The sequence below is a fragment of the Anomaloglossus baeobatrachus genome, chromosome 4 (genome assembly GCF_048569485.1).
Source record: "Anomaloglossus baeobatrachus isolate aAnoBae1 chromosome 4, aAnoBae1.hap1, whole genome shotgun sequence".
Taxonomy (NCBI): Eukaryota; Metazoa; Chordata; class Amphibia; order Anura; family Aromobatidae; genus Anomaloglossus; species Anomaloglossus baeobatrachus.
The window spans coordinates 261592911-261620341 of NC_134356.1; the positions used below are offsets into that span (position 1 = coordinate 261592911).

Sequence of the window (27431 nt, forward strand, 5' to 3'; positions counted from 1 at the left end):
AATGCACACAAAAACAGGGAGAACTAACCACTGAGCCACCATGCTATGCACAGGAGGAGCGTCATTACCGACACAAGGGTCATCAGTAGACTACCGACTGTCATGGCAACCCATCGGCATATGCTGGCTAATCAGATTGGCCATCATGTGCAGGGAAAGAACAGGTAAGTCCGCATCAAAGGCAGAAACATGACATATGATGTAAATATATTATATGTCGCAAAGAGGTTTAGAGACTTGTACCTGCGTTTGTTTGATCACCTATACCTAAAAATAATGTACTTCTGCAAGTACCAAAATGGCACTGATGCGGACTTTCAACAGGGTACCAGCTATAATCACAATTCATTTTTCCCCGCGATTGCATCCTGAGGAATGGATGGATGCCAGAATAGAGCCCTTACTGAGAACGTGGATTCAATTGCCACAGACAGTAACCAACATTAGCAGTTAAATTCTTACACAACAGTAATTAGCGCCAGTTCCAGTCAATACTGTATAACACAGCTGGCACCTGCCCTCTATGATATGGGCTCAGATCCTGAGAGCACTACATAAATTCACCCCTGCACCATGAGGTCTTTGTACATCATGATGCTGGAAGGGGCCAACTGTATCACTTATAGTTATGGCGCCGAAAGTGTTGGCACCCTTGAACTTTTTCCAGAAATTTCACACAAAACCCCCTAAAAATGGGTGAATGAGGAAGCATGGGGCAGTCTTTATTCAAATAAACTTATTTTTTTTTTGTGTATTTTAACTCTACAGTTGCCGGTTTAGTAATGGAGATATCTGATAGACGCCTCTCCAATACTAAGCCCTGGGGCTTGATGCCAGCTGTCAATTCACAGCTGACAACCCTACAAGTATTAACCTGATTGGCACTGCACCAGGGCAATCGGGCAAAGCGTCAGTATTGGCACATCTAATGGATGTGCTATTTTTAGGCTGGGAAGGGCTAAATAAACATGAGCCTTCCAAGCCTGATAATACCAGCCCCCAGCTGTCTGCTTTACCTTGACTGGTTATCAGAAATATTGCGTAAACCACATAATTTTAAAAAATGTTCGCAGCGCAATTCCCTAGCTCTTACTACCATTTTGCTTCCTTTTGCAACTGCAGTTAGTGATTCCAAATGGTGTGCAACGAAATCTTAAGTTGAAGGTGCCAACAAATTTATCCATTTTTGGGGTGGTGTGTGAAAGGATGTCCAATTTACCTTTTTTCCCCTCTATTTTTTGTGTTGTTCCAATTCATCCAAATGAAAGAAACATGTGTATAACAAGACAGGTGTAATTGCAATAATGTTCTGGGAGAAATACTTCATTTTCTGGAACAATTTCAAGGGTGCCAACACTTTCAGCCATGACTGTACATGAAGTACATTAGTCTTGTTTGATCTAGAATTCCTTCTTATAAAAAGGATACCTTTTGTGATTCTTCTCTGAAATTCTTTAGTTCTTCTCTCTTTTTTGTGACTTCTTCTTCTAGCTTACCCTTAAGGGCAGTTAAATTATTTCCTTTCACTTTTTCATCGCTCAAGTCTTTGTCCATGAGAGCCTGAAAACGGAACAAAATAAATATAGATACAATGGTAAGCTTGTGAGGATATTGTGATTTCACCCAGCAAATCACCTACTTTTTAGGGGCTTCTCGACAAAAACAAATAGTACCTCCAAATTAACATATAGTATTGTGAGACAGGAAATTTTTCATTATACATATATCTGTTACCGGCAATGTGTAAAAACAGGCATTCTATAGAATACCTAGGCAATGTATACAATGCCGGTAATGGGTCGTCAAAGTATGACATACATCAGATGTTCATACATTTCTTAGTCATTCTATAGAATACCTAAATGACAAACAGGAGGAGTATAGAATACTACAGGAGTGGTCAGTCCAAAAGTAGGTGGACAGTGCAGAAAATGAAAATGGACACTGACAAAAAATTTCCTCCTGCATCTTTGGGGGGACACTGTGCGGGTTCCTATCTCTGACATAGCCAAGGGAGGCAGTGATCTGCAAACTCTGCTAGCAGTTGTTATAGATGTGATAGAAGATAGCTTTTACCGACTTAGAACGGTGCGAGGAATTTTGAACCAACTCATTTTGAACCAACTCTATCAAGATCACAATTCAGTGTTTGTCAAAAGGGCTTGCTCAAGGTTCAAGATGTTCCTGACCACAAATACCTCTTCGATCTGCTGCTACTGCTCAGTCCACAGGAAGTGGCCAAGGAATTTTTGAGGTGTATGTGCAAAACTAAGTGCCAAAATAACAAATGTCTTTGCGTCAAAAAAAATAAAAATAAAATGAAGTGCAATTCAAAATGCCATTCTAGCCTCTTGTGCTGCAACAAATAGTCAGGAATGACACCGGATTCCTTTTTTTTTCCCCAGAAAAGATATTCTGTTGTTTATTTTGCATTTCTTCTTTCATGTTTTTGACTGTTTGCTACTAAAGACTAAGGGTACCGTCTAACTAAACGACGTACCAGCGATTCCGACCACGATATGACCTGGTCAGGATCGCTGGTGCGTCGCCACATGGTCGCTGGTGAGCTGTCAATCAGGCAGATCTCACCAGCGACCAGCAACTCGTGTAAACGATGCTGCGCTTGGTAACCATGGTAAATATCGGGTAACTAAGCAAAATGCTTTGCTTGGTTACCCGATATTTACCCTGGTTACTAGCGCACACCGCTTAGCGCTGGCTCCCTGCACTCGTAGCTAGAGTACACATCGGGTTACTAAGCAAAGCATAGTTACCCAATATGTACGAGCCGGCACTGGCAGCAGCGTACGCTGGTAACCAAGGTAAATATCGGGTAAACAAGCAAAGCGCTTTGCTTGGTTACCCGATGTGTATCTTGGTTACCAGCGTCCGCAGCTTCCAGACGCCAGCTCCCTGCTCCCTGCACATTCAGATCGTTGCTCTCCCGCTGTCAAACACAGCGATGTGTGCTGCACAGCGGGAGAGCAATGAGCAAAAAATGAACCAGCCCGGTGTGTAACGATCAGCGATTTCACAACGGGGGCCAGGTCACTGCTTAGTGTCACACACAACGAGATCACTGATGAGGTCACTGATACGTCACAAAACCTGTGACTCAGCAGCGATCTCGCTATGTGAGAAGTACCCCTAATAGACAGGAACGACACTTCTGTTTCTTTGTGTTGTTCCCTGTAAAGATATCCTGTGGTTCATTTAGGATTTCTTCTTTCATTAGTTTTTTGACTGTTTGTTACTAAAGACTTTTCCAAGCTGGGCATTATATCAGACTTTGCCCTGAGCAGTTCTTGTCATTCTTTATACCTAGACATTTTATGTAATGCCTAGGAAAAGTATAGAACAACGCAGATATTTCATACTGTACCTTGCCTGAAAACGACAGGGATTGTACACATTGCCTAGGTATTCTATAGAATGCCGGGTTTTCATACATTGCCTGTAACATATATATTATATAAAACACATCTATACAAAATATATAAAGAAAATGCAAACTACCTTTTGTTTTTGCAATTCCTGAAGACTTTGCCCATGTTCCTTTAATTGCTTCGTCTTTGTAGATATTTCTTGTTCCATACTGCTCTTCAGTGTAGATAACTCTTTGATCTGTTTCAATTGGCTGCTTATTTCATTCCCGTTAGATTTCAGTTCCTCTTGGGCTAGTATTAGTTTCTCCTCTAAAGACTAAAACGTATACAAGAACATTAATTACTGTTGCTTGTCAATCAATTTTTATTTTTACGTCTCAGACTGAGATTATTTTCAATTGTTATCTAAAATTCAGCAAAATGTAAGATCCCACTATATTCATACTGGGCTACATCTGCATAGTGCATCTGTGTAGTGGAGTCTGGACATAGTCCAGCCTATGCTGTAATATTATAAGGAAGCAGAAGAACAGATCGGCTTATTCAGACATTTTTTACATACAGAACTTGTACCTATTAGGTGTATTTTTGCTGATCAAGTTGTCAACACAAAAATCACAGAAATGTTCAATTTTCACCAGAGTCTCAGCTCAAATTCACCAATGCAAGCCCTGTGGGCGTGCTAACATGTTAATGGATGTGCAGCATCACAGCATGATCTCACTTACCTCTCTGCTGCCATCGCTGCCCAACACTGGATTTCGGCTCAGTGCGCATGACCCCGAGATCCGCAAGCCAGGTGTACACGTCCTGGCTTCAAACTGAAGTAGTGCGCATGACCTAAACTTTGGAGTCATGCGCACTGAGATGAAATCCAGTGTTGGACGCGATGGCAACAGAGACGTGAGTGAGATAATCCTGTGACACTGCACATTCAGTAGCATGTTAGCACATCGGCGAACAAAAAGGAATGATAGAAAGCAAGTAATGTAATATACACTATTCACAAAAAGTTAGGGCTTTTGGGTGAAATTTCACAAAGATCCTAAAATGCCCTCTAACCTTTTCAGGTGAACTTAATGTGACATACTTTTCTCCATACTTTAGAATGCTCATGTCCAACTATTCAATGTTTCTGTACGTTTTGCACAACTTGTTGTTCTCTAACAAAGGGGCTTAATGGCAAAATCCACGAAAGGTCTTTGATCCATGAATCACCCAATAAATTTTGGGGTTCAATTAGAATTGAGATTTAAAAAGTCAGATAGACGTGGGCCACTGAGCTTAAAGTGTCACATAGTGTCATCAGAAGGTTGCAACATAGATACAGAAAGTCTGGAAGTCACAGAAAGGCGTAGAAGTGGACATCTTTTGGCCACAACCCACACTGATGACTGCCACATTGTGAACAATGCCCTTCGGAATCGGATAATGAATGCTACACAGCTTCAGGCATATTTAAAGGAGGTGAGAGGCATCCAAGTCTCATGTCAGACTATTTGAAACAGTTTACATCAGTGTGATCTGCATGCTAGACAACCTGCAAGGGTACATGATCACACCACCAGGCACAAGCATCATCGTCTTGCTGGACAAGGGACCAGTGGGCCTCAGTGCTGTTTACTGATGAAAATCAATTTATGCTGAGCAGAAATTATGTCCACCAACAATGTTGCAGATATCAAGGAGAGTGCTATGCCTCAGCCACTGATGTCATCAGACGACCCTTTGGTGTGAGTGGTGTTACAGTGGTGGCAGGTGCGTATAGTCAATACAGAACTGCTCTACACTTTGTGAATATAGAAAGTAGCATAAAGTTAGCTCACTGCATTGCGGTCTCAGGTATTCTGGTTCCAATTGAACAATGCACGGATATGGTAAGAGCAGCCGCAAGACACAGGGAAATGAAGGGAATTTTGTTTACTTACCGTAAATTCCTTTTCTTCTAGCTCCAATTGGGAGACCCAGACAATTGGGTGTATAGCTACTGCCTCCGGAGGCCACACAAAGTATTACACTTAAAAGTGTAAACCCCTCCCCTCTGCTATACACCCTCCCGTGCATCACGGGCTCCTCAGTTTTGGTGCAAAAGCAGGAAGGAGGAAACTTATAAATTGGTCTAAGGTAAATTCAATCCGAAGGATGTTCGGAGAACTGAAACCATGACCAAGAACAATTCAATCTGAACAACATGTGTACACAAAGAAATAACAGCCCGCAGGGAACAGGGGCGGGTGCTGGGTCTCCCAATTGGAGCTAGAAGAAAAGGAATTTACGGTAAGTAAACAAAATTCCCTTCTTCTTTGTTGCTCCATTGGGAGACCCAGACAATTGGGACGTCCAAAAGCAGTCCCTGGGTGGGTAAAAGAATACCCCGGTAAAAGCCGTAAAAACGGCTCCTTCCTACAGGTGGGCAACCGCCGCCTGAAGGACTCGCCTACCTAAGCTGGCATCTGCCGAGCGTAGGTATGCACTAGATAGTGCTCCGTGAAAGCGTGCAGACTCAACCAGGTAGTCGCCTGACACACCTGCTGAGCCGTAGCCTGGTGCAGCAACGCCCAGGACGTACCCACGGCTCTGGGAGAATGGGCCTTCAGCCTTGAAGGAACCAGAAGCCCAGCAGAACGGTAGGCTTCAAGAATTGGTTCCTTGATCCACCGAGCCAAGTTGACTTGGGAGCTTGCGACCCTTTACGCTGGTCAGCGACAAGGACAAGAGCGCATCCGAGCGGCGCAGGGGCGCCGTACGAGAAATGTAGAGTCTGAGTGCTCTCACTAGACCTAACAAGTGCAAATCCTTTTCACGTTGGTGAACCGGATGAGACAAAAAAGAAGGTAAGAAGATATCCTGATTGAGATGAACAGAGGATACCACCTTCGGGAGAAATTCCAGAACCGAACGCAGAACCAGCTTGTCCCGGTGAAACACCAGGAAGGGCGACTTTACATGACAGCGCTGCTATGTCAGACACTCTGCGGAGTGACGTGACTGCCACTAGGAAGACCACCCTCTGCGAAAGGCGTGAAAGAGAATATCCCTCATTGGCTCGAAGGGTGGTTTCTGAAGAGCCGGTATCACCCTGTTCCGATCCCAGGGTTCTAGCCGACGCTTGTAAGGAGGGACTATGTGGCAAACCCCCTGCAGGAACGTGCGTACCTGAGGGAGTTTGGCTAGACGCTTTTGAAAAAAACAGAGAAAGCGCTGAAACTTGTCCCTTAAGGGAACCGAGAGACAACCCCTTTTCCATTCCGGATTGAAGGAAGGACGGAAAGTGGGCAAGGCGAATGGCCAGAGAGTAAAACTCTGATCAGAGCACCAGGATAAGAAGATCTTCCACGTCCTGTGGTAGATCTTGGCGGACGTTGGTTTCCTGGCCTGTCTCATAGTGGCAATGACCTCTTGAGATAACCCTGAAGACGCTAGGATCCAGGACTCAATGGCTACGCAGTCAGGTTGAGGGCCGCAGAATTCAGATGGAAAAAACGGCCCTTGAGACAGCAAGTCTGGCCGGTCTGGTAGTGTCCACGGTTGGCCTACCGTGAGAGCCACAGATCCGGGTACCACGACCTCCTCGGCCAGTCTGGAGCGACAAGGATGGCGCGGTAGCAGTCGGATCTGATCCTGCGTAACACTCTGGGCAGCAGTGCCAGAGGAGGAATACGTGAGGCAGTGGAAACTGCGACCAATCCTGAACTAATGCTTCTGCCGCCAGAGCTCTGTGATCTTGAGAACGTGCCATGAATGCCGGGACCTTGTTGTTGTGCCGGGACGCCAATAGGTCGACGTCCGGCTTCCCCCAGCGGTAACAATCTCTTGAAACACGTCCGGTCGAAGAGGCCATTCCCCTGCGTCCATGCCCTGGCGACTGAGAAAGTCTGCTTCCCAGTTTTCTACGCCCGGGATGTGAACTGCGGAGATGGTGGAGGCTGTGGCTTCCACCCACAGCAGAATCCGCCGGACTTGCTGGAAGGCTTGCCGACTGCTTGTGTCGCCTTGGTGGTTGATGTATGCCACCGCCGTGGCGTTGTCCGACTGAATTCGGATCTGCCTGCCTTCCAGCCATGGCTGGAACGCTTTTAGGGCTAGAACACTGCCCTTATCTCCAGAACATTGATCTGGAAGGAGGACTCTGCTGAGTCCATGTACCCTGAGCCCTGTGGCGGAGGAAGACTCCCTGACAGACTCGCGTCCGCCGTGACCACAGCCCAGGATGTGGGCAGGAAGGATTTTTCCTTCGACAAGAGTGGGAAGAAACCACCACTGAAGGGAGGCCATGGCTGCCCGGGAAGGAGCAACGTTCTTGTCGAGGGACGTCGATTTGCTGTCCCATTTGCGGAGAAAGTCCCATTAAAGTGGGCGCAGATGAATCTGCGCAAACGGAGCTGCCTCTATTGCTGCCACCAACTTCTCTAGGAAGTGCATGAGGCGCCTCCAAGGGTGTGACTGGGCTCGAAGGAACGATTGCACCCCTGTCTGTAGTGAACGCTGTTTGTCCAGCGGAAGCTTCACTATCGCTGAGAGAGTATGAAACTCCATGCCGAGATATGTCAGTGATTGGGCCGGTGTCAATTTTGACTTTAGGAAAAATTGATGAACCACCCGAATCTCTGGAGAGTCTCTAGAGCAATGTTCAGGCTGTGTTGGCATGCCACCCGAGAGGGGGCCTTGATCAGCAGAATGCCTGAGATAGAAGGACCACTACCACCGTTGTCATGACCTTGGTGAAGGCCCGTAGGGCTGTCACCAGGCCGAAAGTTAGTGCCACGAACTGAAGGTGTTCGTTCCCTATGGCGAAGCGCAGGAAGCGCTGATATTCTGGTACAATCGGCACGTGGAGATAAGCATCCCTGATGTCGATTGATGCTAGGAAGCCTCCTTGGGCCATCAAAGGCGATGGCAAGCGGAGAGATTCCATCCGGAACCGTCAGGTTCTCTGTCCGTTGAGCCGTGTGTTCACCGACTGGAAACGTGCATCGGCTCGCTCGGGGGACGGAGATGCTGTGAAGCAACGAGTCGGAGGATGAGAACTGAGCTCTATCCTGTGACCGTAAGACAGAATGTGCACGGCGGAGGATGAAAATACCACCGCCTGAGACGTCAAAGACGCTAATTGCAGAGCACAGGATGACCGCATTGATCTGAGACAGAGCAGCTGAGATAGCCTGGAGTGCCCACCCCTGCAAAGGCTGGGGCAACGGACGCGCCTATGGCTTCATAGATGGATCCCATTAGGAGTTCTATCTGTCTGTCCGTGACATTCTTGAGCGTGGACCCGCCAGCCACTGCTACTACTGATCTAGCCGCCAGTCCGAGACTGGAGGGCACCTTATGACATTGAGCCGAAACCTTAACAACGTCAGAGGGGAAGGGACAATGTGTGTTATAAGGCGTTCAGTAAAACGCTTGTCCGGGAAGGTGTGCTTCTGGACAGAATCTGTGAAGCCTTGAGAGCCACGTCCGGACAGAGTCCTGGGTTGCGACCTCCGCCCCATCCTCTATAGGGTCCTCAAGCTGAGACCCTAGAAATCGGGGAAGATTCCAAGCAAGGCTGCTTTGCCGGACTGGGACTGCGGTTCGTGCAGGGGTTTATCACGTAATAACTAGAGGCCACCCCAGGAACACGCTTCGTCGCAGACCGATAGAGGCCTGGGGCGATCCCGCAGTGCCCGGGCCCTGTGTAAGGGGCCGGTCTGGACTGCAAACTCCTAGTCTCTTAGCCGACCATTTGTCCATAGCCTGAGACATGGATAGTGAAAATGACCCAGAGAGTTTCTCAGCAAAGCTGTAACTCTGTCCCTGCCGCCTGGACAGGGACCCCCGTCACCGGCTGAGCGAGTATGTTCACAGTGATCACTGAGGATACATATGTACAGCCAAACTGTGAAACTGCATTCAAACATTATATAGCCATATATACAGTGTATCACATATACAGTTCATCACTCTAGGGGGCCCAGCATCGAGAAGAAGCCCCCTGGTGTACCGACTCTGAAGCAGTATGTGCTGCTGAAAACATGGCTGTCGGCGTTGTACAGTGGAGGGGGGAGCCGTGGGCGTAACCCCAAAAGTGCGGGAATCTGGTGCCCTGAGTGAAACGTGAGGGAGGCGGAGGACAGCCAAGTGTGCTCCAGCCGTCACTGCTAGCCTCCGACTGACCGTCCCGCCCTTCCCCCTGACTGGCAGGGCCAGGAGTTTAAGGCACTAGGCTGCAAAAGCCGGGAACTAAAGTTACAGACCGCGGCCGGCAAGCAGGCGCGGTCGGCGCGGTAGTCGCCAAGTCTGAGGCGAAGCTGCTCTCTGCACCGTCCCCAAGGGAACACTGAGTACCTTGAGGGGATCAGTTCCGTAGCGTGATTAGTGAGGGGGGCGGAGGACAGCGAAGTGTGTTCCGGCCCTCACTGTCGGCGTCAGCCCGACTGTCCCGCCCTTCCTCCTGACTGGCAGGTCCGGGGTGGTATAATGATTGAACAGTGCCCGGGGCTGGACTGTAAGGCTTCTCCAGGAGTAGCCAAAAATCAACAGTGCGACCATACAACAAGCATAATATATATATATATATATATATATATATATATATATATATATATATATATATATATATGTACACTTCGGCACTCAGTGGGGCCAGCACCTCAGGTGCTGCTTACCGACCGCTCACAGCGGTTGAGTGATCACCAGAATCCGTGCCCGGGCCCCCTGATGTTGTCTCTCCTCTCCAGCATCAGAAGTGCTGACAGGAATGGCTGCCGGCGTTCTGTGGGGAGGAAGGGGCCGTGGGCGTGCCCTAGAAAGTGCGGGAATCTAGTGCCCCACTGTGCTGAATGAGGGGGAGGAGGATACAAAGTATGCTCCAGCCCTCAGTGCTGCCGTCCTGTGCAGCGTCCCGCCCTTCCCCTGACTGGCAGGCCTGTGGGCGGGAATAAGCGAAACTAGGCCGCAAAAGCCGGGGACTAAAGTTATAAGCGCGGCCGGCGCGGTAGTCCCCTGCGCACTAACACACCCAGCAGTGCTGCAGTGTGTATGGCACAAGCGCTCCATGCGCGGTCCCCACGGGGACACAGAGTACCTCACAGTAGCAGGGCCTTGTCCCTGACGATACCCGGCTCCTGTCCAGCAGATTCCCCAGGGGCTGCGGAGGGAGCACGGTCCCAGTGCCTGGAGACCGATTAGGATCCCACTTCACCCAGAGCCCATTAAGGGATGGGGAAGGAAAACAGCATGTGGCTCCTGCCTATGTACGCGCAACCTTAACAACACCGCCGACCAGAGTGGGGTGAGAAGGGAGCATGCTGGGGGCCCTGATATGGGCCCTCTTTTCTTCCATCCGACCTAGTCAGCAGCTGCTGCTGACTAAGATGTGGAGCTATGCGTGGATGTCAGCCTCCTTCGCACAAAGCATAAAAACTGAGGAGCCCGTGATGCACGGGAGGGTGTATAGCAGAGGGGAGGGGTTTACACTTTTAAGTGTAATACTTTGTGTGGCCTCCGGAGGCAGTAGCTATACACCCAATTGTCTGGGTCTCCCAATGGAGCGACAAAGAAAAAGAAGATTAAATCCAGCATAGTCTTCGGGATTACAGACAAAAGAAAACTTAACTTTTATTAAGTTAAGCAAGTAATGTAATATACACTATTCACAAAAAGTTAGGGCTTTTGGGTGAAATTTCAGAAAGATCGTAAATGCCCTCTAACCTTTTCAGGTGAACTTAATGTGACATACTTTTCTCCATACTTTAGAATGCTCATGCCCAACTGTTCAATGTTTCTGTACTTTTTGCACAACTTGTTGTTCTCTAACAAAGGGGCTTAATGGCAAAATCCACAAAAGGTTTTTGATCCATGAATCACCCAATAAATGTCATATATTTCATATATGCAGAGACAGCAGTTAGCACTATTGGGACTATGATTAGGTGGTGTGCCGAAATGAGTCTGTAATTCCAAGGACTACGCTTGACTTAAATCTTTGTTGTTATACTTTGTGAATGGTATAGTGACAAGCCCCTACTACTTGGATAACATTATTAATCCAATCTTTGTGTCGCTGCATGAACAACACCGGTCTAATTTCATGGGAGACCATGCTCCATCTCGCATCATTAGGGAACAGTCTGGAGACGGAGCACTTCAAATAGAGTGGCCTGCACTTTCTCCAGACCTGAATCTCCTTGAAAACCTCTGGGATCAGTTGAGTCACCATGTAGAGGCTCATAACTCTTTACCTTAGAGCTTCAATGACCTGAGGGATGCCCTTCCAGAAAAGTGTTATGCCATGCAGACTATTAATAACTCCACTTTTGAACAGCAGAAGACATTGTTATCAAGCGTTAATTGATTCTCAAGGCCACATGATAAGTTAATGAGATATTGACATTTTTATTTGGGGTATACCCACCACTGTTGTTGGCTTTTGTTTCAATAAATTGTGTGATATGAGGAACTCACCCATTGCATGGTTCTACATAAATGTCCTACTTTCATGATTAAATATCACTGTAGCGTAAACTTAGTATTATTATTAATTATTTATTAGTGTATACTGCATGAAAAAGGCAAAAATTGTTTGAATATCCAATTGAGAAGAATTTTTTTTTTTAAAAAAAAGGTATGAAAATTGCAAGTATGATAAAAATCAAAATTGTGTTTAGACAGAAATGGAGGGAAAAAATGACCTGGTCCTGAACTGGTTAAAATACCAGATTTCACAATTTTACTCCCTCTATCACTTAGTTCACTTTTTTGCACTCTTATTTAAAACTCAAGTGCAGGGGCTTACTGAGCTATCAGAATTATTCAGCAACCATATCATGAACATGATGGGTTTCCTCCATGTGTCACCTTTCAGGGTGATTACCTAGCTATGTAGCTGGCTGACAATAGTCAGACCATTGTCAGTTGTAGCCCTGCTCTGTGGAGTGTGTGCTTTGTGTTTGCGGTTCAGATTTTTTGCTGCCCGACCTTGGATCTTGCCTTTTGCCTACTCGTTTGTCTAGCCCCTTGTCTGGATCTGACCACAGACTGTAACCTGTTTACTTTTTTGTCTTGCCCCTCTACCTTTGACGTACACTCTCAATATTTGACTTGGACTGGACTACTCTGTCTCACAGCTTGCCGTGAGAAGAGACGATAGACAGCGTCACATGTACTAAAAGCTTTCATAAAAGTCATTCCCATATTAAAAATAGCACCTGGCATAATTACTCTTTAATGGCAGCAAGGAGAGTTACCACTGTATCCTTTTAATTGCTGTGATCTATCTGGATTGAGTTTGTATGGGTTTCCAAAACATGGCAATAGGATAATAGGGAAGTGTGAATGTGAGCCCCATTGTTTGCTCGGACTCTGCACAGCGGAGTATGTTAGTGCAATGCTAAGGCTGAGGCCACACGGGGTTACGTGCGAGTCCTTGCATGACACTCTGCTCACGCTCGCAGCACAGCAAGAACCGAGTGTCATGCGATGTCATGCGACTGTGGTCCGATCGTGGGATCAGACCACAGCTGCAGAGGGGAGGGCTGGTGCTGCAGAGGGGAGGGCTGGTGCTGCAGAGGGGAGGGCCGGCGCTGCAGGAGGGAGAGATTTATCTCCCTCTCTCCTTCGTTGCCAGCTATTGCGATTCTCGCACTGCTCTCGCGCTGCACCGGTGTAACACGAGTGCAGTGCGATGTTTTTTTTTTTGCCCCACAGACTTGCATGGGTGGGAGTGGAACAGGATTGCATTGTACACGCAGCATGCTGCGACTGTTTTCTCGGTCCGATTAGGGCTGAGAAAATAACCATTCATGTGAGTGACCCCATACAGTAATATTGGTCCGAGTGGAATGCAATTTTTTATCGCATTCCACTCGCACCATTTTTCTCGCCATGTGTGCTAGGCCTAAGAATGTCCATTATCTGGGACGTACAGAGATTGTCTTTACCTGGACAATCCTTAATCTGACATAGATCTAAAAGTATTATATTTTTACTTCAAACTACGCATTCTGCTCAGTCCATTGTCTCAATTTTCTGCGAAGAGATGAAGGTGGAAGAAAGGAAACAACTATTCCCAGTCACTTTCTACCTTTTCAAGCTCTGACATCAAGTGGCTAAAGTATTCTTACTGTATCAGTGATGTCTAGTGTGATACTACACCCCATGGTAAAGATTAAAGGCCTTAACATTTAATAGTGCACAAACAAATACAACCACACTCTGAGATTGCTAATGTACTTGGTGAACATACTGCTATAAATTTACATAAATAAAAATGTATTTCTGTTGTCCGATGTCTGTTCCTTACATATGGCCAGATAACTGCCCCAAATTTGCCACATAGGTAGATTAAGCACTTTGGAAGCCTATCTAGGACCCTACCATTACTTATAAAAAGAATAAAAAAAGAGAATTTTGTTTACTTACCGTAAATTTTTTTTCTTATAGTTCCGTATTGGGAGACCCAGACAATGGGTGTATAGCTTCTGCCTCCGGAGGACACACAAAGTACTACACTCAAAAGTGTAGCGCCTCCCTCTGAGCTTATACACCCCCTGGAGAACCAGATCTAGCCAGTTTAGTGCAAAAGCTGAAGGAGAATAGCCACCCACAAGTAAAAACAGAGCAAGAACCGGAACAACCGGAGCCTCTGTCCACGACAACAGCCGGTGACAACACGCGGAACAAGAAATTGCCAACAGGGAGGGTGCTGGGTCTCCCAATACGGAACTATAAGAAAAAGAATTTACAGTAAGTAAACAAAATTCTCTTTTTCTTTATCGTTCCTATGGGAGACCCAGACAATAGGACGTCTCAAAGCAGTCCATGGGTGGGAATAAACAGAAAAACTAAGAAGTAGGCGGAGCCTAACTTCAGAAATGGGCGACAGCCGCCTGAAGGATGCGTCTGCCCAAGCTCGCATCTGCCGAAGCATGAGCATGCACTTGGTAGTGCTTTGAAAAGGTATGCAGGCTAGTCCAAGTGGCAGCCTGACAGACTTGCTGAGTCGTAGCCTGGTGCCTGAAAGCCCAAGAGGCACCGACAGCTCTGGTCAAGTGTGCCTTGATCCCCGGCGGGGGAGGCACCTGAGAACACTGGTAGGCATCCGAAATGGTCGACCTAATCCAACGGGCTAAGGTCGGCTTAGAAGCAGAGAGGCCCTTACGCCGACCTGTGGTTAGCACAAAAAGAGAGGTGCACCGCCTAAGAGCAGCGGTGCGAGACACATAGATCCGGAGAGCACGCACCAGATCCAGAGTATGCAACGCTTTTTCAAAGCGATGAACAGGAGCCGGACAAAAGGAAGGTAGGGTAATGTCCTGGTTAAGGTGGAAAGGAGAGACCACCTTACCAAGAAAGTCCGGAGTCGGATGGAGAACCACCTTGTCTTGATGAAAAAACAAAAAAGGTGACTCCGAAGAGAGCGCAGCCAAATCAGAGACTCTCCTGAGGGAAGTTATGGCCACTAGAAAGACCACTTTCTGTGAAAGACGAAACAAAGAAACGTCCCTAAGAGGCTCAAAGGGGGGTTTTTGCAAAACCGTGAGAACCAAATTGAGGTCCCAGGGATCCAAGGGCCGCCGGTAAGGCGGAATGATGTGAGACGCGCCCTGCAAGAAGGTGCTGACCTGAACCAGCCGGGCGATACGCCGCTGGAACAGCACTGACAGAGCCGAGACTTGTCCCTTGAGAGAGTTGAGGGACAGTCCCAGCTGCAGACCGGACTGTAGAAAGGACAGAAGGGTCGGCAAGGAAAAAGGCCAAGGAGGATGGCCGGAAGAGCGACACCAGGACAGGAAAATTTTCCAAGTCCTGTGATAGATCTTGGCAGAGGAAGACTTACGGGCCCAAGTCATAGTGGAGATGACCTCAGGGGGGATACCAGAAGCCGTCAAGATCCAGGACTCAAGAGCCACCCCGTCAATCTGAGAGCCGCAGAATTCTGGCGGAAAAACGGACCTTGTGAGAGAAGGTCTGGACGGTCCGGAAGATGCCACGGCACCTCTACGGACAGATGGAGCAGGTCTGGGTACCAAGCTCACCTGGGCCAGTCCGGAGCAATGAGGATGACTTGACGGCCCTCCATTCTGATCTTGCGCAGAACTCTGGGCAAGAGAGCTAGAGGGGGAAACACGTAGGACAGACGAAACTGGGACCAGTCTTGAACCAGAGCGTCCGCGGCGAATGCCTGAGGATCGTGGGAGCAAGCCACGTAAACCGGAACCTTGTTGTTGTGACGGGATGCCATTAGGTCCACGTCCGGAGTGCCCCACTTGTGGCAGATTGACTGAAACACTGCTGGATGCAGGGACCACTCGCCACTGTCCATGGATTGACGGCTGAGATAATCTGCCTCCCAGTTTTCCACGCCTGGGATGTGGACTGCGGATATGGTGGACTTGGAGTCCCCCGCCCATTGAAGGATGCGTTGTACCTCCAACATTGCCAGGCGGCTGCGTGTCCCGCCTTGGTGATTGATGTAGGCAACCGCTGTCGCGTTGTCTGACTGGACTCGGATGTGCTTGCCCGCCAATAGGTGATGAAAAGCTAGGAGAGCCAGAAGCACGGCTCTGGTTTCCAGCACATTGATCGAGAGGGCTGACTCGGACGGAGTCCAAGTGCCCTGCGCTCGGTGGTGGAGACATACCGCTCCCCAGCCGGATAGACTGGCATCCGTGGTGAGGATCACCCAGGACGGGGCCAGGAAGGAGCGCCCCTGAGACAGAGAGAGGGGCCGAAGCCACCACTGAAGAGAGCTCCTGGTCTGTGGCGACAGAGCCACTAACCTGTGCAAGGAGGAAGGCCGCTTGTCCCAACAGCAGAGAATGTCCAGCTGCAGTGGACGCAGATGGAACTGGGCAAAGGGAACAGCCTCCATTGACGCCACCATCTGACCCAGCACCTGCATCAGGTGCCTGATGGAATAACGGCGGGGCCTCAGCAGAGAGCGCAGCGCCAGTTGGAGGGACTGCTGTTTGATTAAGGGCAACTTCACAAGTGCCGGCAGAGTCTCGAACTGCATCCCTAGGTACGTGAGCCTCTGGGTCGGAGTCAGAGTGGATTTGGGAAGATTGACAAGCCACCCGAATTGGGCTAGAGTGGCGAGAGTGAGCGAGACACTCCGCTGACAGTCTGCGCTGGATGAAGCCTTGACTAGAAGGTCGTCCAGGTAAGGAATCACTGCCAACCCCTGGAGGTGCAGAACCGCAACCACTGCTGTCATGACCTTGGTGAATACCCGAGGGGCCGTGGCTAACCCGAAGGGGAGAGCCACGAATTGGAAATGTTCCTCTCCGATTGCAAAACGTAGCCAACGCTGGTGTGAAACTGCAATTGGCACATGCAGATAGGCATCTCTGATGTCGATGGATGCCAGGAAATCCCCTTGGGTCATTGAGGCAATGACTGACCGCAGAGACTCCATGCGAAAATGCCGCACCCGAACATGCTTGTTGAGAAGCTTGAGATCCAGGATGGGCCGGAAGGAACCGTCCTTTTTGGGGACTAGGAAGAGATTTGAGTAGAAACCTCTGAACCGTTCCCGGGCGGGAACCGGTACAATTACTCCGTTGGCCTGCGAGGATGCCACGGCCTGAGAGAAGGCGGCGGCCTTTGAGCAGGGGGGAGTTGACAGAAAAAATCTGTTTGGCGGGCTGGAAGAGAATTCTATCCGTGGGAGATGATATCCCGCACCCACTGATCGGAGACGTGTTGAAACCACGCGTCGCCAAAGTGGGAGAGCCTGCCACCGACTAAGGACGTTGCTGGCGCGGACAGATAGTCAAGAGGAGGCTGCCTTAGTGGCAGCAGCTCCTGCGGTCTTCTGTGGACGCGCTTTTGTGCGCCAGTTGGATTTTTGGTCCTTGGCTGAGTTAGTGGACGAGGCCGAGGGCTTAGAGGACGACCAGTTGGAGGAACGAAAGGAACGAAACCTCGACTGATTTCTACCCTGGACAGGTTTCCTGGTTTTGGTTTGTGGCATGGAAGTACTCTTCCCGCCAGTAGCTTCCTTAATAATTTCATCCAGCTGTTCACCGAACAGCCGGGACCCAGCAAAAGGGAGTCCAGCAAGGTACTTCTTTGAAGAAGCATCTGCCTTCCACTCTCGAAGCCACAAGATCCTGCGGATAGCGAGGGAATTAGCCGAAGCCACCGCAGTGCGGTGAGAAGCCTCCAGCATGGAAGACATGGCATAGGATGAAAAAGCTGAAGCTTGGGAAGTTAAGGTAACCATTTCGGGCATAGATTCCCTGGCGAGGGAATGCATCCCCTCCAGAGAAGCAGAGATGGCTTTGAGAGCCCACACTGCTGCAAAAGTCGGGGAGAACGAGGCCCCTGCCGCCTCATATACAGATTTGGCCAGAAGGTCAACCTGGCGGTCAGTGGAATCCTTAAGAGAGGTGCCATCAGCCACTGATACAACGGTCCGGGCTGAGAGTCTAGACACCGGGGGGTCTACCTTTTAATAATGAGCCCACTCCTTGACCACCTCAGGTGGAAAGGGAAAACGGTCATCAGAACCAAGCTTTGGGAAGCGTTTGTCAGGACAGGCCCTAGGCTTGGTCACAGCGGCCTTAAAACGTGAGTGGTTAAAGAACACACTCTTTGCTCTCTTAGGCGAGGTAAACTGGTGCTTTTCTGCCAGAGAGGGTTGCTCCTCTGATACTGGCGGATTGAGATCCAGTACAGAATTAATGGACGCAATCAAATCACTAACATCTGAGTCACTTTCGGAAAGATCAATGGGGCACATGGAGTTAGCCACCGAGCCCCCTGTAAAGGCATCCTCCTCGTCCTGCGAGTCAGCTTCAGAAACAGAGCCGCGGGACGAGGAAGGAGAGGGAGCCCTGCGTCTCCTCTTAGAAGGACGGGGTCTGGGACCAGATGATGAATCCTCTGTGAGCTCCGGTCCTGAGAGAGCCCTAGCAGCAGAGGCACCCTGTGAAGGGGGCTGATGCATGTTCAGCAAAGTCCTGGACAGAAATCCCATGGAGTCGGCAAAAGACTGGGAGATAGACCTAGATAAGGATTCTACCCAAGCCGGGGGTTCAGCCACAGGAGCCGGAGCAGCCTGAGAGACCACTGAGGGTGCGATTCCAGGCTGAGGCATCCACAGGTTAGAGCAGGCATCACAATGTGGATAGGTGCTCGGTTCAGGCAGTAGGAGCTTACATGCAGTGCATACTGAATACAGCTTTGGAGCCTTGCCCCTCGTGTGAGACATGCTGCTGGAGTGGGGGCTCTGCCAGAATGACCCCCAGAGAGTATATACAGAGGTCCACAACCAGAGGTTGTGGCTTACCAGACCGCTGGAGCGGTGTTGTGTGCCCTCCAGATCCCGAAGCCCGGACCCCCAAGCACCTCAGCAGGGATGCTGCAGACCAGTGCTGATCGCAGGGAAAACGCTGAGAAAATGGCCGCCGGAGCGAAGAGAGGGGGCGGGACTTACTCTGGGAGCGGGATCTGGAGGGCCATAGAGACTTACAGGGGAGGAGACATGTACTCAGTGAGGAGTGTCCCTCCCCTGTGCAGAACGGCCGCTGGGCGGAGCCGCGCTGTCCCTCTGCATGAATGACATGCGAGGGTAGTGAAACCGAAACTAGGCCTCCGGCGAAGCCGGGGCCTAAATTTGAGCGGTGCTGCCGGCGCGCAGGCACCATCGGCGCGGTTCTCAGGCGACAGCCAGAGAACCCGCCGGAAATGTCATAAAACACACTCCGCACACTCTCCCACAACAATAAAGTACAGGGACCCCCAATATATAAACGCCTCAGGTACTTAGCTTGCTGAGACGCAGGGTTCCAAGTCCCTGGGGATGAGTGCTCCGGTCCAGCAGGATCCTGAAGGGCTGCGGATGGAGACCGGTCTTCTGCCAAGCATGGAGAACCGTGCTGGCTCCCACTTCAAGCCAGAGCCCAGGAGGGATGGTGAAGGAGCACGGCATGTAAGGCTCCAGCCTTGGAATCAACCTTAACAGCACCGCCGACACAGTGGGGTGAGAAGGGACATGCCGGGGGTCCAGACTTGGACCCGCTTTTCTTCAAACTCTTTCCAAAAATCAAAAATCAGATGAGAATGCCTCCTGAACACAAAGCGATAAACTAGCTAGATCTGGTTCTCCGGGGGGTGTATAAGCTCAGAAGGAGGAGCTACACTTTTGAGTGTAGTACTTTGTATGTCCTCCGGAGGCAGAAGCTATACACCCATTGTCTGGGTCTCCCATAGGAACGATAAAGAAAAAAGCAAATATTACTTTAAATCCATTGTTTGTCCATTTTGTTTTTCCTGAAAATGTTATGTCATTTTTATAAGTGACTGGATTAGAACTACTTTTGCACAAGACAATACACATACTTTCAGATCTTGTCGAAGGGCAGACACTTCAGACTCCTTTCCGTACATATCGGATTGTAGATTCCCCACTTTTTCCTGGAGGCCTTCATTGGCTTTCTGCAAATCAGACGCTTTTCCTTTTTCAGAGGTCAGATCCCCAGTTAATACTGTAATCTGTTGTTGTAGAATTTCCTCTTGCTTTGCCTGAAACACAAAATTCCGAGCACTGAGTAAAACCACGAAACTATGAAACTTTAGCCCCTTTATACTAATGGCCTGAAATGGGAGTCAAATAGCAAAAATCCTGTGTTATTACTACCACCTACATGATACAGCTAAATACTGAAAAATGCACAGATTTATTCCCTTTAATGGTTCATGTTTACAAATAAAGATAAGTGACAGTGACATTTTTGGGATCCTCACTGTTCTAGTAAATGACATAGGTCCTGGTATTCCTCAAAGCAATAAAAGACTGTATTATTGTTCAAAATCATCAATTTGGCTGCAAAGACGCAACTAATGTCAGTGAGCAGGTACTGCGAAAAAAATTGAATATTTGGCTTGATTCTCATTTGTGTTGGAGCCTCTGGTCAAGCAGAGTAAGGCTAGATGCAGCAATGTTCTTACAGTAAGGCTGGGGCAACACGGGGCACTAGTGTGATGCTCGCATGACACTCTGCTCGCGCTAGCAGTACAGCAGAGCCGAGTGTCATGCTAGTATCCATGCGACTGAGGTCCGACCGTGCGAGCGGACCTCAGCTGCGGGGGACGGGCCGGCACTGAGGAGGGGTGGGAGCCATTTATCTCCCTCTCTCCTCCGTAGCCGGCTATTGCCATTCTTGCCCTGCACTCGCGGTACACCGGTGTACTGCGAGTGCAGTGCGAGTCTCGCATTACAATCGCAGCATGCTGAGAATGTCTTCACGGTCCGATTAGGGCTGAGAAAATAATCGCTCATGTGCGCTGACACACAGGCTAAAATTGGTCCGAGTGGAATGTGATGTTTTATCGCACTCCACTCGCACCGATTTTCTCGCCGTGTGGCATAGGCCTAACAATGATGGAAATCTCAATGCTATGCACCTGACTCCACTATAGGTCTATGAGGTTCGGCAGGGGTCATGATAAGATTTGGCACTGCATTGTGCTACAAACTAAAACCATGATTCAGATATAAACAGAAGCTACCGGGACTCTACAAGGTACCAAACCCTTCAGATTAATACCACAAAAGGCCCAGACAATTTTTTGGTTTTCCTCTTTCGGTTTTTCTTCTCTTTTTTCAAATAGTTTTAACGTATTTTTCAGTCGACAACGCCATACGAGTTGTAGTTTTGAGTGAGTGATACATTCATTTTACCATATAATGTACAGTGAAATGGGGGGAAAAAAACCTCCATGTGCAGTGAAATTACAAATATATTGATCCCACCACTGTTCTGTAGGATTTGTTTTTACAGTGTTCGATGTGAAGTAAAAATGATCGGAGATCTAGCTTATCGCACAATATTGGGTGCATGATCGGACTCCTTCTGTTCCGGAGTACATTGGCAAAGTGAATTGATTGATAAATATGGAAAAGACGGTATACCTGAAAAGAATCTGTATCTCGAAGTTTGAAAAAATCTGGACGTCTAGGACAGATAGGTCAGGTATCGCATCTAGAGAACTGCAGAGATTCCGATTGGGTCTCTTTAAAGTGGTTTCCATATTATTCACGTTTTAATAAGATCCCTCCTCTATAAAGCAGTGATGAATATATTGAACATTATTGCACTTATTTCATGGGGTTTAGGAGTAGGTGGGGGTGGGTTTGAGGGACTGCGTTCCCGGGTTGTGATGGATATTCTGTTTTGTGCTTGAAAACGTTCTAATAAAAACATTTGATTTATCAAAAAACAAAAAAAATATATATGCCCCAAGACCTATCAGATTTTACTCTTCTGTCCATGGAGCTGTTTTCTTTGTGCGCAGAGTTGACATTTGTATTGAAACCTGGAAAGCAAGATCCAGCGCCTATAGTGCTGAGAGGGTTTTTAATGGGCCCAGGATTCAGGGGATGCCAGAAGTGCAGGTAGGAATAACCACTCCGACACCTTCAGCCATGGTTCTCTCAGGCTGTTTAGGTCTCATTTAAAGCAGCTGGGCTTTCTCCAAGCTGGTCTGTCTGTGTAGAGTGGAAAATATTTTATTTAGGCGGCTGAGCCTGTGAAATATTAAGGACTACTTATTTTGATTTTTAGTTCTGTTATAACTCTTGTGCCAAGTAAGGATGTTTGTTTGGACCACACCTGAAAACAATATACTTCAGCTGACTTGGATAACAGCAGTGCCTCTTGTACTTGACCCTGTGATACCTCAATCACTACATAGCGCAATGCTTCAGTATTGCAGTACACAAGAGAAATTGCAGCTCTCCTACGGGGCTCAGCCTGTGGCTTCACAGAATCTCTATCATAGCCAGAGTAGAGAAATCGGGTGTATGCCGCGCTGTCACCAGAAAGTCCAGATGCTGATTAATTTAAATCTCTTTCATTCAGGTCAACACGTTTCAGAGAACTCCTGCTCCTTCATCAGGACACTTTTCTTTTGTTAAATGTCCTGATGAAGGAGAAGGAGTTCTCTGAAACGCGTTGACCTGATAAAAAGAAATTTAAATTAATCAGCATCTGGCCTGTCTGGTGACAGCGCGGCATACACCCGGTTTCTCTGCTCTGGCTTTGATTTCTAAATATCCAGGGCTGCGGCAGCCGCCATTTCTAAAGTGTGCTTAGCAGTTGTGACTGGCACAACCCTAATAGGTGAGTTTATTGTCCTTTACTTTGTTGCTCATTTTGTCTGGTAAGACCCTATTCTGCGCTTTTATCTGTAGTTTCGTAGAACTTCTATCATGGCAGTTAACTCCTTCAAAACGGGACAATTTTCTGGTTTCATTTTTTCCACTACCTCTTCCAAGAGCCATAACTTTTTTAGTTTTACATCAATATAGCCTTATGAGGGCTTGTCATTTACGGAATGAGTTTTACTTTTGAATATAACCATTTGTTTTGCCATATAGTGTACTGGAAAATGGGAAAAGAATCCCAAGTGTGGTAAAATTGCAAAAAAAAAAAAAAAAAATAACAAAGTGCAATTTCACATTTCTTCATTGGGGTTTTTTTTTTATTTACCATGTTCAATACAGTGGTACCTTGCTTAACGAGAACAATCCGTTCTGGGACTGTGCTTGTTAATCAATGTACTCGTTCAGCAGAGCAAGAATTCCCATAGGAAATCATTGCGATGCTGACGATCCGTTCCACAACTTCTAAAATGTCCCATCCTGGTCCCCTGTTCTATCATTCCACACACATACAAACACACACAAAACACACACAAAACACACACAGACACACACAGACACACACAGACACACACAGACACACACAGACACACACAGACACACACAGACAGACACAGACACACACAGACACACACAGACACACATGCACACACACATATTATATGCTCACCTTACCTTCCGTTCCATCGCCGGTCTGCTGGAACTTGCTGTTCTCTGGTACGGGGCCAGGCTGTGTAACGCGTTACCATAACGACGAGGCAGGAAGTTCCCGGCCAGAACACTGACGTCAAAGGCAGAGCCGCTTGCCTCTGATTGGCCAGCGCTCTGCCTTTCATTAGCGGTGACAGGAAGTTCCTCCCTCGTCACTATGGATGCAGATACACAGCGTGGACTGGAGCGCAGCGGCGCACTACAGCACCCAGGAGGCCGGCGATGAAACGAAAGGTAAACATATTATGTTATATTATATGCTCACCTTACCCTCCGTTCATCGCAGGCCTCCTGGGTCTTGTAGTTCGCCGCGAGGACGCCGCGATGTACCCGGGAACTACAAGAACCATCAGACCAGCGGTGGAACGGAAGGTAAGGTGAGCATAATACTGTATGTGCGTGCGTGTGTGTTTGTGAGTACATGTGTGTGTTTGTGTGGACTGCAAGTGCGGGTCAGAGTGTGGTGGATGGACGAAACCGGAAGTGTGTGCGGTGAGGATTTCGCTCGTACAGCAAAGCTTTCTCGTAAAGCAGGTTACAAATTTACAGAAAGCTTTGCTTGTATAGCGAAATTCTCGTTAAGAGGGTTACTCGTTAAGCGAGGTACCACTGTATATGGTAAAACTGACCTGGCAATAGGATTCTCCAGGTCAGTACAAGTTCAGATAGAAAACATATAAAGTTTGTTTATTATTATATTATTATTATTTAAAGTGGTGAAACATTTTTTATAAACTTAGCAGGACTTCTTAGCTGGCTTTATACATTCTTTATCAACCGATGATGAAAATGTATCACAGGTCATTAAAGGGAATCTGTAATCCTGCTTTTACTGCTAAATCTTAGAGCAGCTTGATGATGTAGGGGTCGACACCCTGATTTCAGGGATGTGTTCCTTATTAGGCTGTGTGTAGTAGTTTTAATACAATAAGTGTTTTATTAGCAAGCGATTATCATTAGAGCACTAGGTCTCAGATGCACAGTAGACCAGTAAATCTGTGTAACCCCGCCACCACCACTTATTGGTAGCTTGATCAAAATGTACAGTGTATACAGGAAGCTACCATTCAGTGATGTGTACAAGGTTATACACAACTCAGCGTTCTCTCTGCTGCTACACCTATAGCAGAGTAAAGAATAAATATCAAAACTCTTCCAAGTAGTCCCAGCAAATGACACCACTGGAATCGGAGTCTCTGTCCCTACATCATACTGCTCTCAGATTACATAGCAAAAACCTGGTGACAGATTCCCTGAAACAAGTTATTTCTTCAAATTTTCCTGGATTCTCAATATAATTCAGCTGTAGGAGTAAATGTCATTATGCACCAAAAAAAGAGAATTTTGTTTACTTACCGTAAATTCTTTTTCTTATAGTTCCGACATGGGAGACCCAAACCATGGGTGTATAGCTTCTGCCTCGGGAGGACACACAAAGAACTACACTCAAACGTGTAGCTCCTCCCTCCGGGCTATATACACCCCCTGGATGACAATCTAACCAGTTCAGTGCAAAAGCTGAAGGAGGACATCCACCCATAAGTAGAGATAGAGTAAAACTCGGAAAAACCGGAACGCTGTCTACTAACAACAGCCGGTGAAAACACACGGAACAAAAAACTGCCAACAGGCAACAGGGAGGGTGCTGGGTCTCCCATGTCGGAACTATAAGAAAAAGAATTTACGGTAAGTAAACAAAATTCTCTTTTTCTTCATCGTTCCTTATGGGAGACCCAAACCATGGGACGTTCCAAAGCAGTCCATGGGTGGGAAATAAACCAAACTGAGAAGTAGACAAAACCTAACTTCACGAATGGGCGACAGCCGCCTGAAGAATGCGTCTGCCCAAGCTCGCATCTGCCGAAGCACGAGCATGCACTTGGTAGTGCTTCGAAAAAGTGTGCAGACTGGACCAAGTGGCAGCCTGACAAACCTGCTGAGCCGTAGCCTGGTGCCTGAAAGCCCAGGAGGCACCGACAGCTCTGGTCGAGTGCGCCTTAATCCCTGGCGGAGGGGGCACCTGAGAACACTGGTAGGCATCGGTGATAGCCGACCTAATCCAACGAGCTAGGGTCGGTTTAGAAGCAGCGAGGCCATTGCGCTGACCAGTGGTTAGCACAAAAAGTGAGGTGTACCGCCTAAAAACGGCGGTGCGTGACACATAGATTCGGAGCGCCCGCACCAAATCTAAGGAATGCAACGCCTTCTCAAAGCGATGCACAGGGGCCGGACAAAGAGAAGGTAATGAAATGTCCTGGTTAAGGTGGAAAGAAGACACCACCTTAGGGAGAAAGTCTGGAGTCGGACGAAGAACCACCTTGTCTTGGTGAAACACCAAAAAGGGGGACTCCGAAGAGAGCGCAGCCAAATCAGAAACTCTCCTGAGAGAAGTTATGGCTACTAGAAAAAACAACTTTCTGTGAAAGTCTAAACAAAGGAACCTCCCTGAGAGGCTCAAAGGGGGGTTTCTGTAAGGCCGTGAGGACCAGATTAAGGTCCCAGGGATTCAAGGGCCGCTGGTAAGGAGGAATGATGTGAGATGCGCCCTGCATGAAGGTGCGCACCTGAGCCAGCCGGGCGATACGCCGCTGGAACAATACCGACAGAGGCGACACCTGTCCCTTGAGGGAATTGAGGGACAGTCCTAGCTGTAGACCGGACTGTAGAAAAGACAGGATGGTCGGCAAGGAGAACGGCCAAGGAGCATGGTCGGAAGAGCGACACCAGGACAGGAAAATCCTCCAAGTCCTGTGGTAAATCATGGCCGAAGAAGACTTCCGAGCCTGAGTCATAGTGGAGATGACCTCAGAGGGAATGCCTGAAGCAGTCAGGATCCAGGACTCAAGAGCCACGCCGTCAATCTGAGAGCCGCAGAATTCTGGCGGAAAAACGGACCTTGAGAGAGAAGGTCTGGGCGGTCCGGGAGATGCCACGGCACCTCTACGGACAGACGGAGCAGGTCTGGGTACCAAGCGCGCCTGGGCCAGTCCGGAGCAATGATTATGACTCGACGGCCCTCCATTCTGATCTTGCGCAGAACCCTGGGCAAGAGAGCTAGAGGGGGAAACACATAGGCCAGACGGAACTGTGACCAATTCTTAACCAGCGCGTCCGCTGCGAAGGCTTGAGGATCGTGGGAGCGAGCCACGTAAACCGGAACCTTGTTGTTGTGCCGGGATGCCATTAGATCCACTTCCGGAGTGCCCCACTTGTGGCAGATAGATCTGAACACTGCCGGATGCAGGGCCCACTCGCCGCTGTCCACGGTTTGACGGCTGAGATAATCGGCCTCCCAGTTTTCTACGCCTGGGATGTGGACTGCTGATATGGTGGACTTGGAGTCCTCCGTCCACTGGAGGATTCGTTGAACCTCCAACATCGCCAGACGGCTGCGAGTCCCGCCCTGGTGATTGATGTAGGCAACCGCTGTCGCGTTGTCCGACTGAACTCGAATGTGCCTGCCCGCCAACAGGTGGTGAAAGGCTAGGAGAGCTAGAAACACAGCTCTGATCTCCAGCACATTGATCGAGAGGGCTCATTCGGACGGAGTCCAAGTGCCCTGTGCTCGGTGATGGAGAAATACTGCTCCCCAACCGGAGAGGCTGGCATCCGTGGTGAGGATCACCCAGGACGGAGTCAGGAAGGAGCGTCCCTGTGACAGAGAGAGGGGCCGAAGCCACCACTGAAGGGAGCTCCTGGTCTGTGGCGACAGAGCCACCAGCCTGTGCAAGGAAGAGATCCACTTGTCCCAACAGCGGAGAATGTCCAGCTGCAGGGGACGCAGATGGAACTGGGCAAAGGGAACCGCTTCCATTGACGCCACCATCTGACCCAGCACCTGCATGAGGTGTCTGATGGAATGACGGCGGTGCCTCAGCAGAGAGCGCACCGCCAGACGAAGGGACTGCTGTTTGACTAAGGGCAACTTGACAAGTGCCGGCAGAGTCTCGAATTGCATCCCTAGGTACATAAGTACCTGGGTCGGGGTCAGAGTGGACTTGGGCAGGTTGACAAGCCACCCGAACTGAACGAGCGTGGCGAGAGTGAGCGAGACACTCCGCTGGCAGTCTGCACTGGATGAGGCCTTGACTAGAAGGTCGTCCAGGTAAGGAATCACTGCCAACCCCTGGAGGTGCAGAACCGCAACCACTGCTGCCATGACCCTGGTGAATACTCGAGGG

General features: G+C 48.6%; 1 protein-coding gene across 3 annotated transcripts in view; it reads right to left on the minus strand.

Annotated features, from left to right (window-relative positions):
* EEA1 (early endosome antigen 1) overlaps positions 1–27431 on the minus strand; it is a 302741-nt gene that overhangs the window by 25300 nt on the left and 250010 nt on the right. For all 3 annotated transcript variants that reach the window (XM_075344800.1, XM_075344799.1, XM_075344801.1), the window contains 3 exons: positions 19716–19898; positions 3517–3702; positions 1429–1560 (listed from right to left, as the gene is read on the minus strand). In XM_075344800.1, coding sequence (XP_075200915.1) covers positions 1429–1560; positions 3517–3702; positions 19716–19898 — 501 coding nt within the window. The remainder of the gene's footprint in view (positions 1–1428; positions 1561–3516; positions 3703–19715; positions 19899–27431) is intronic.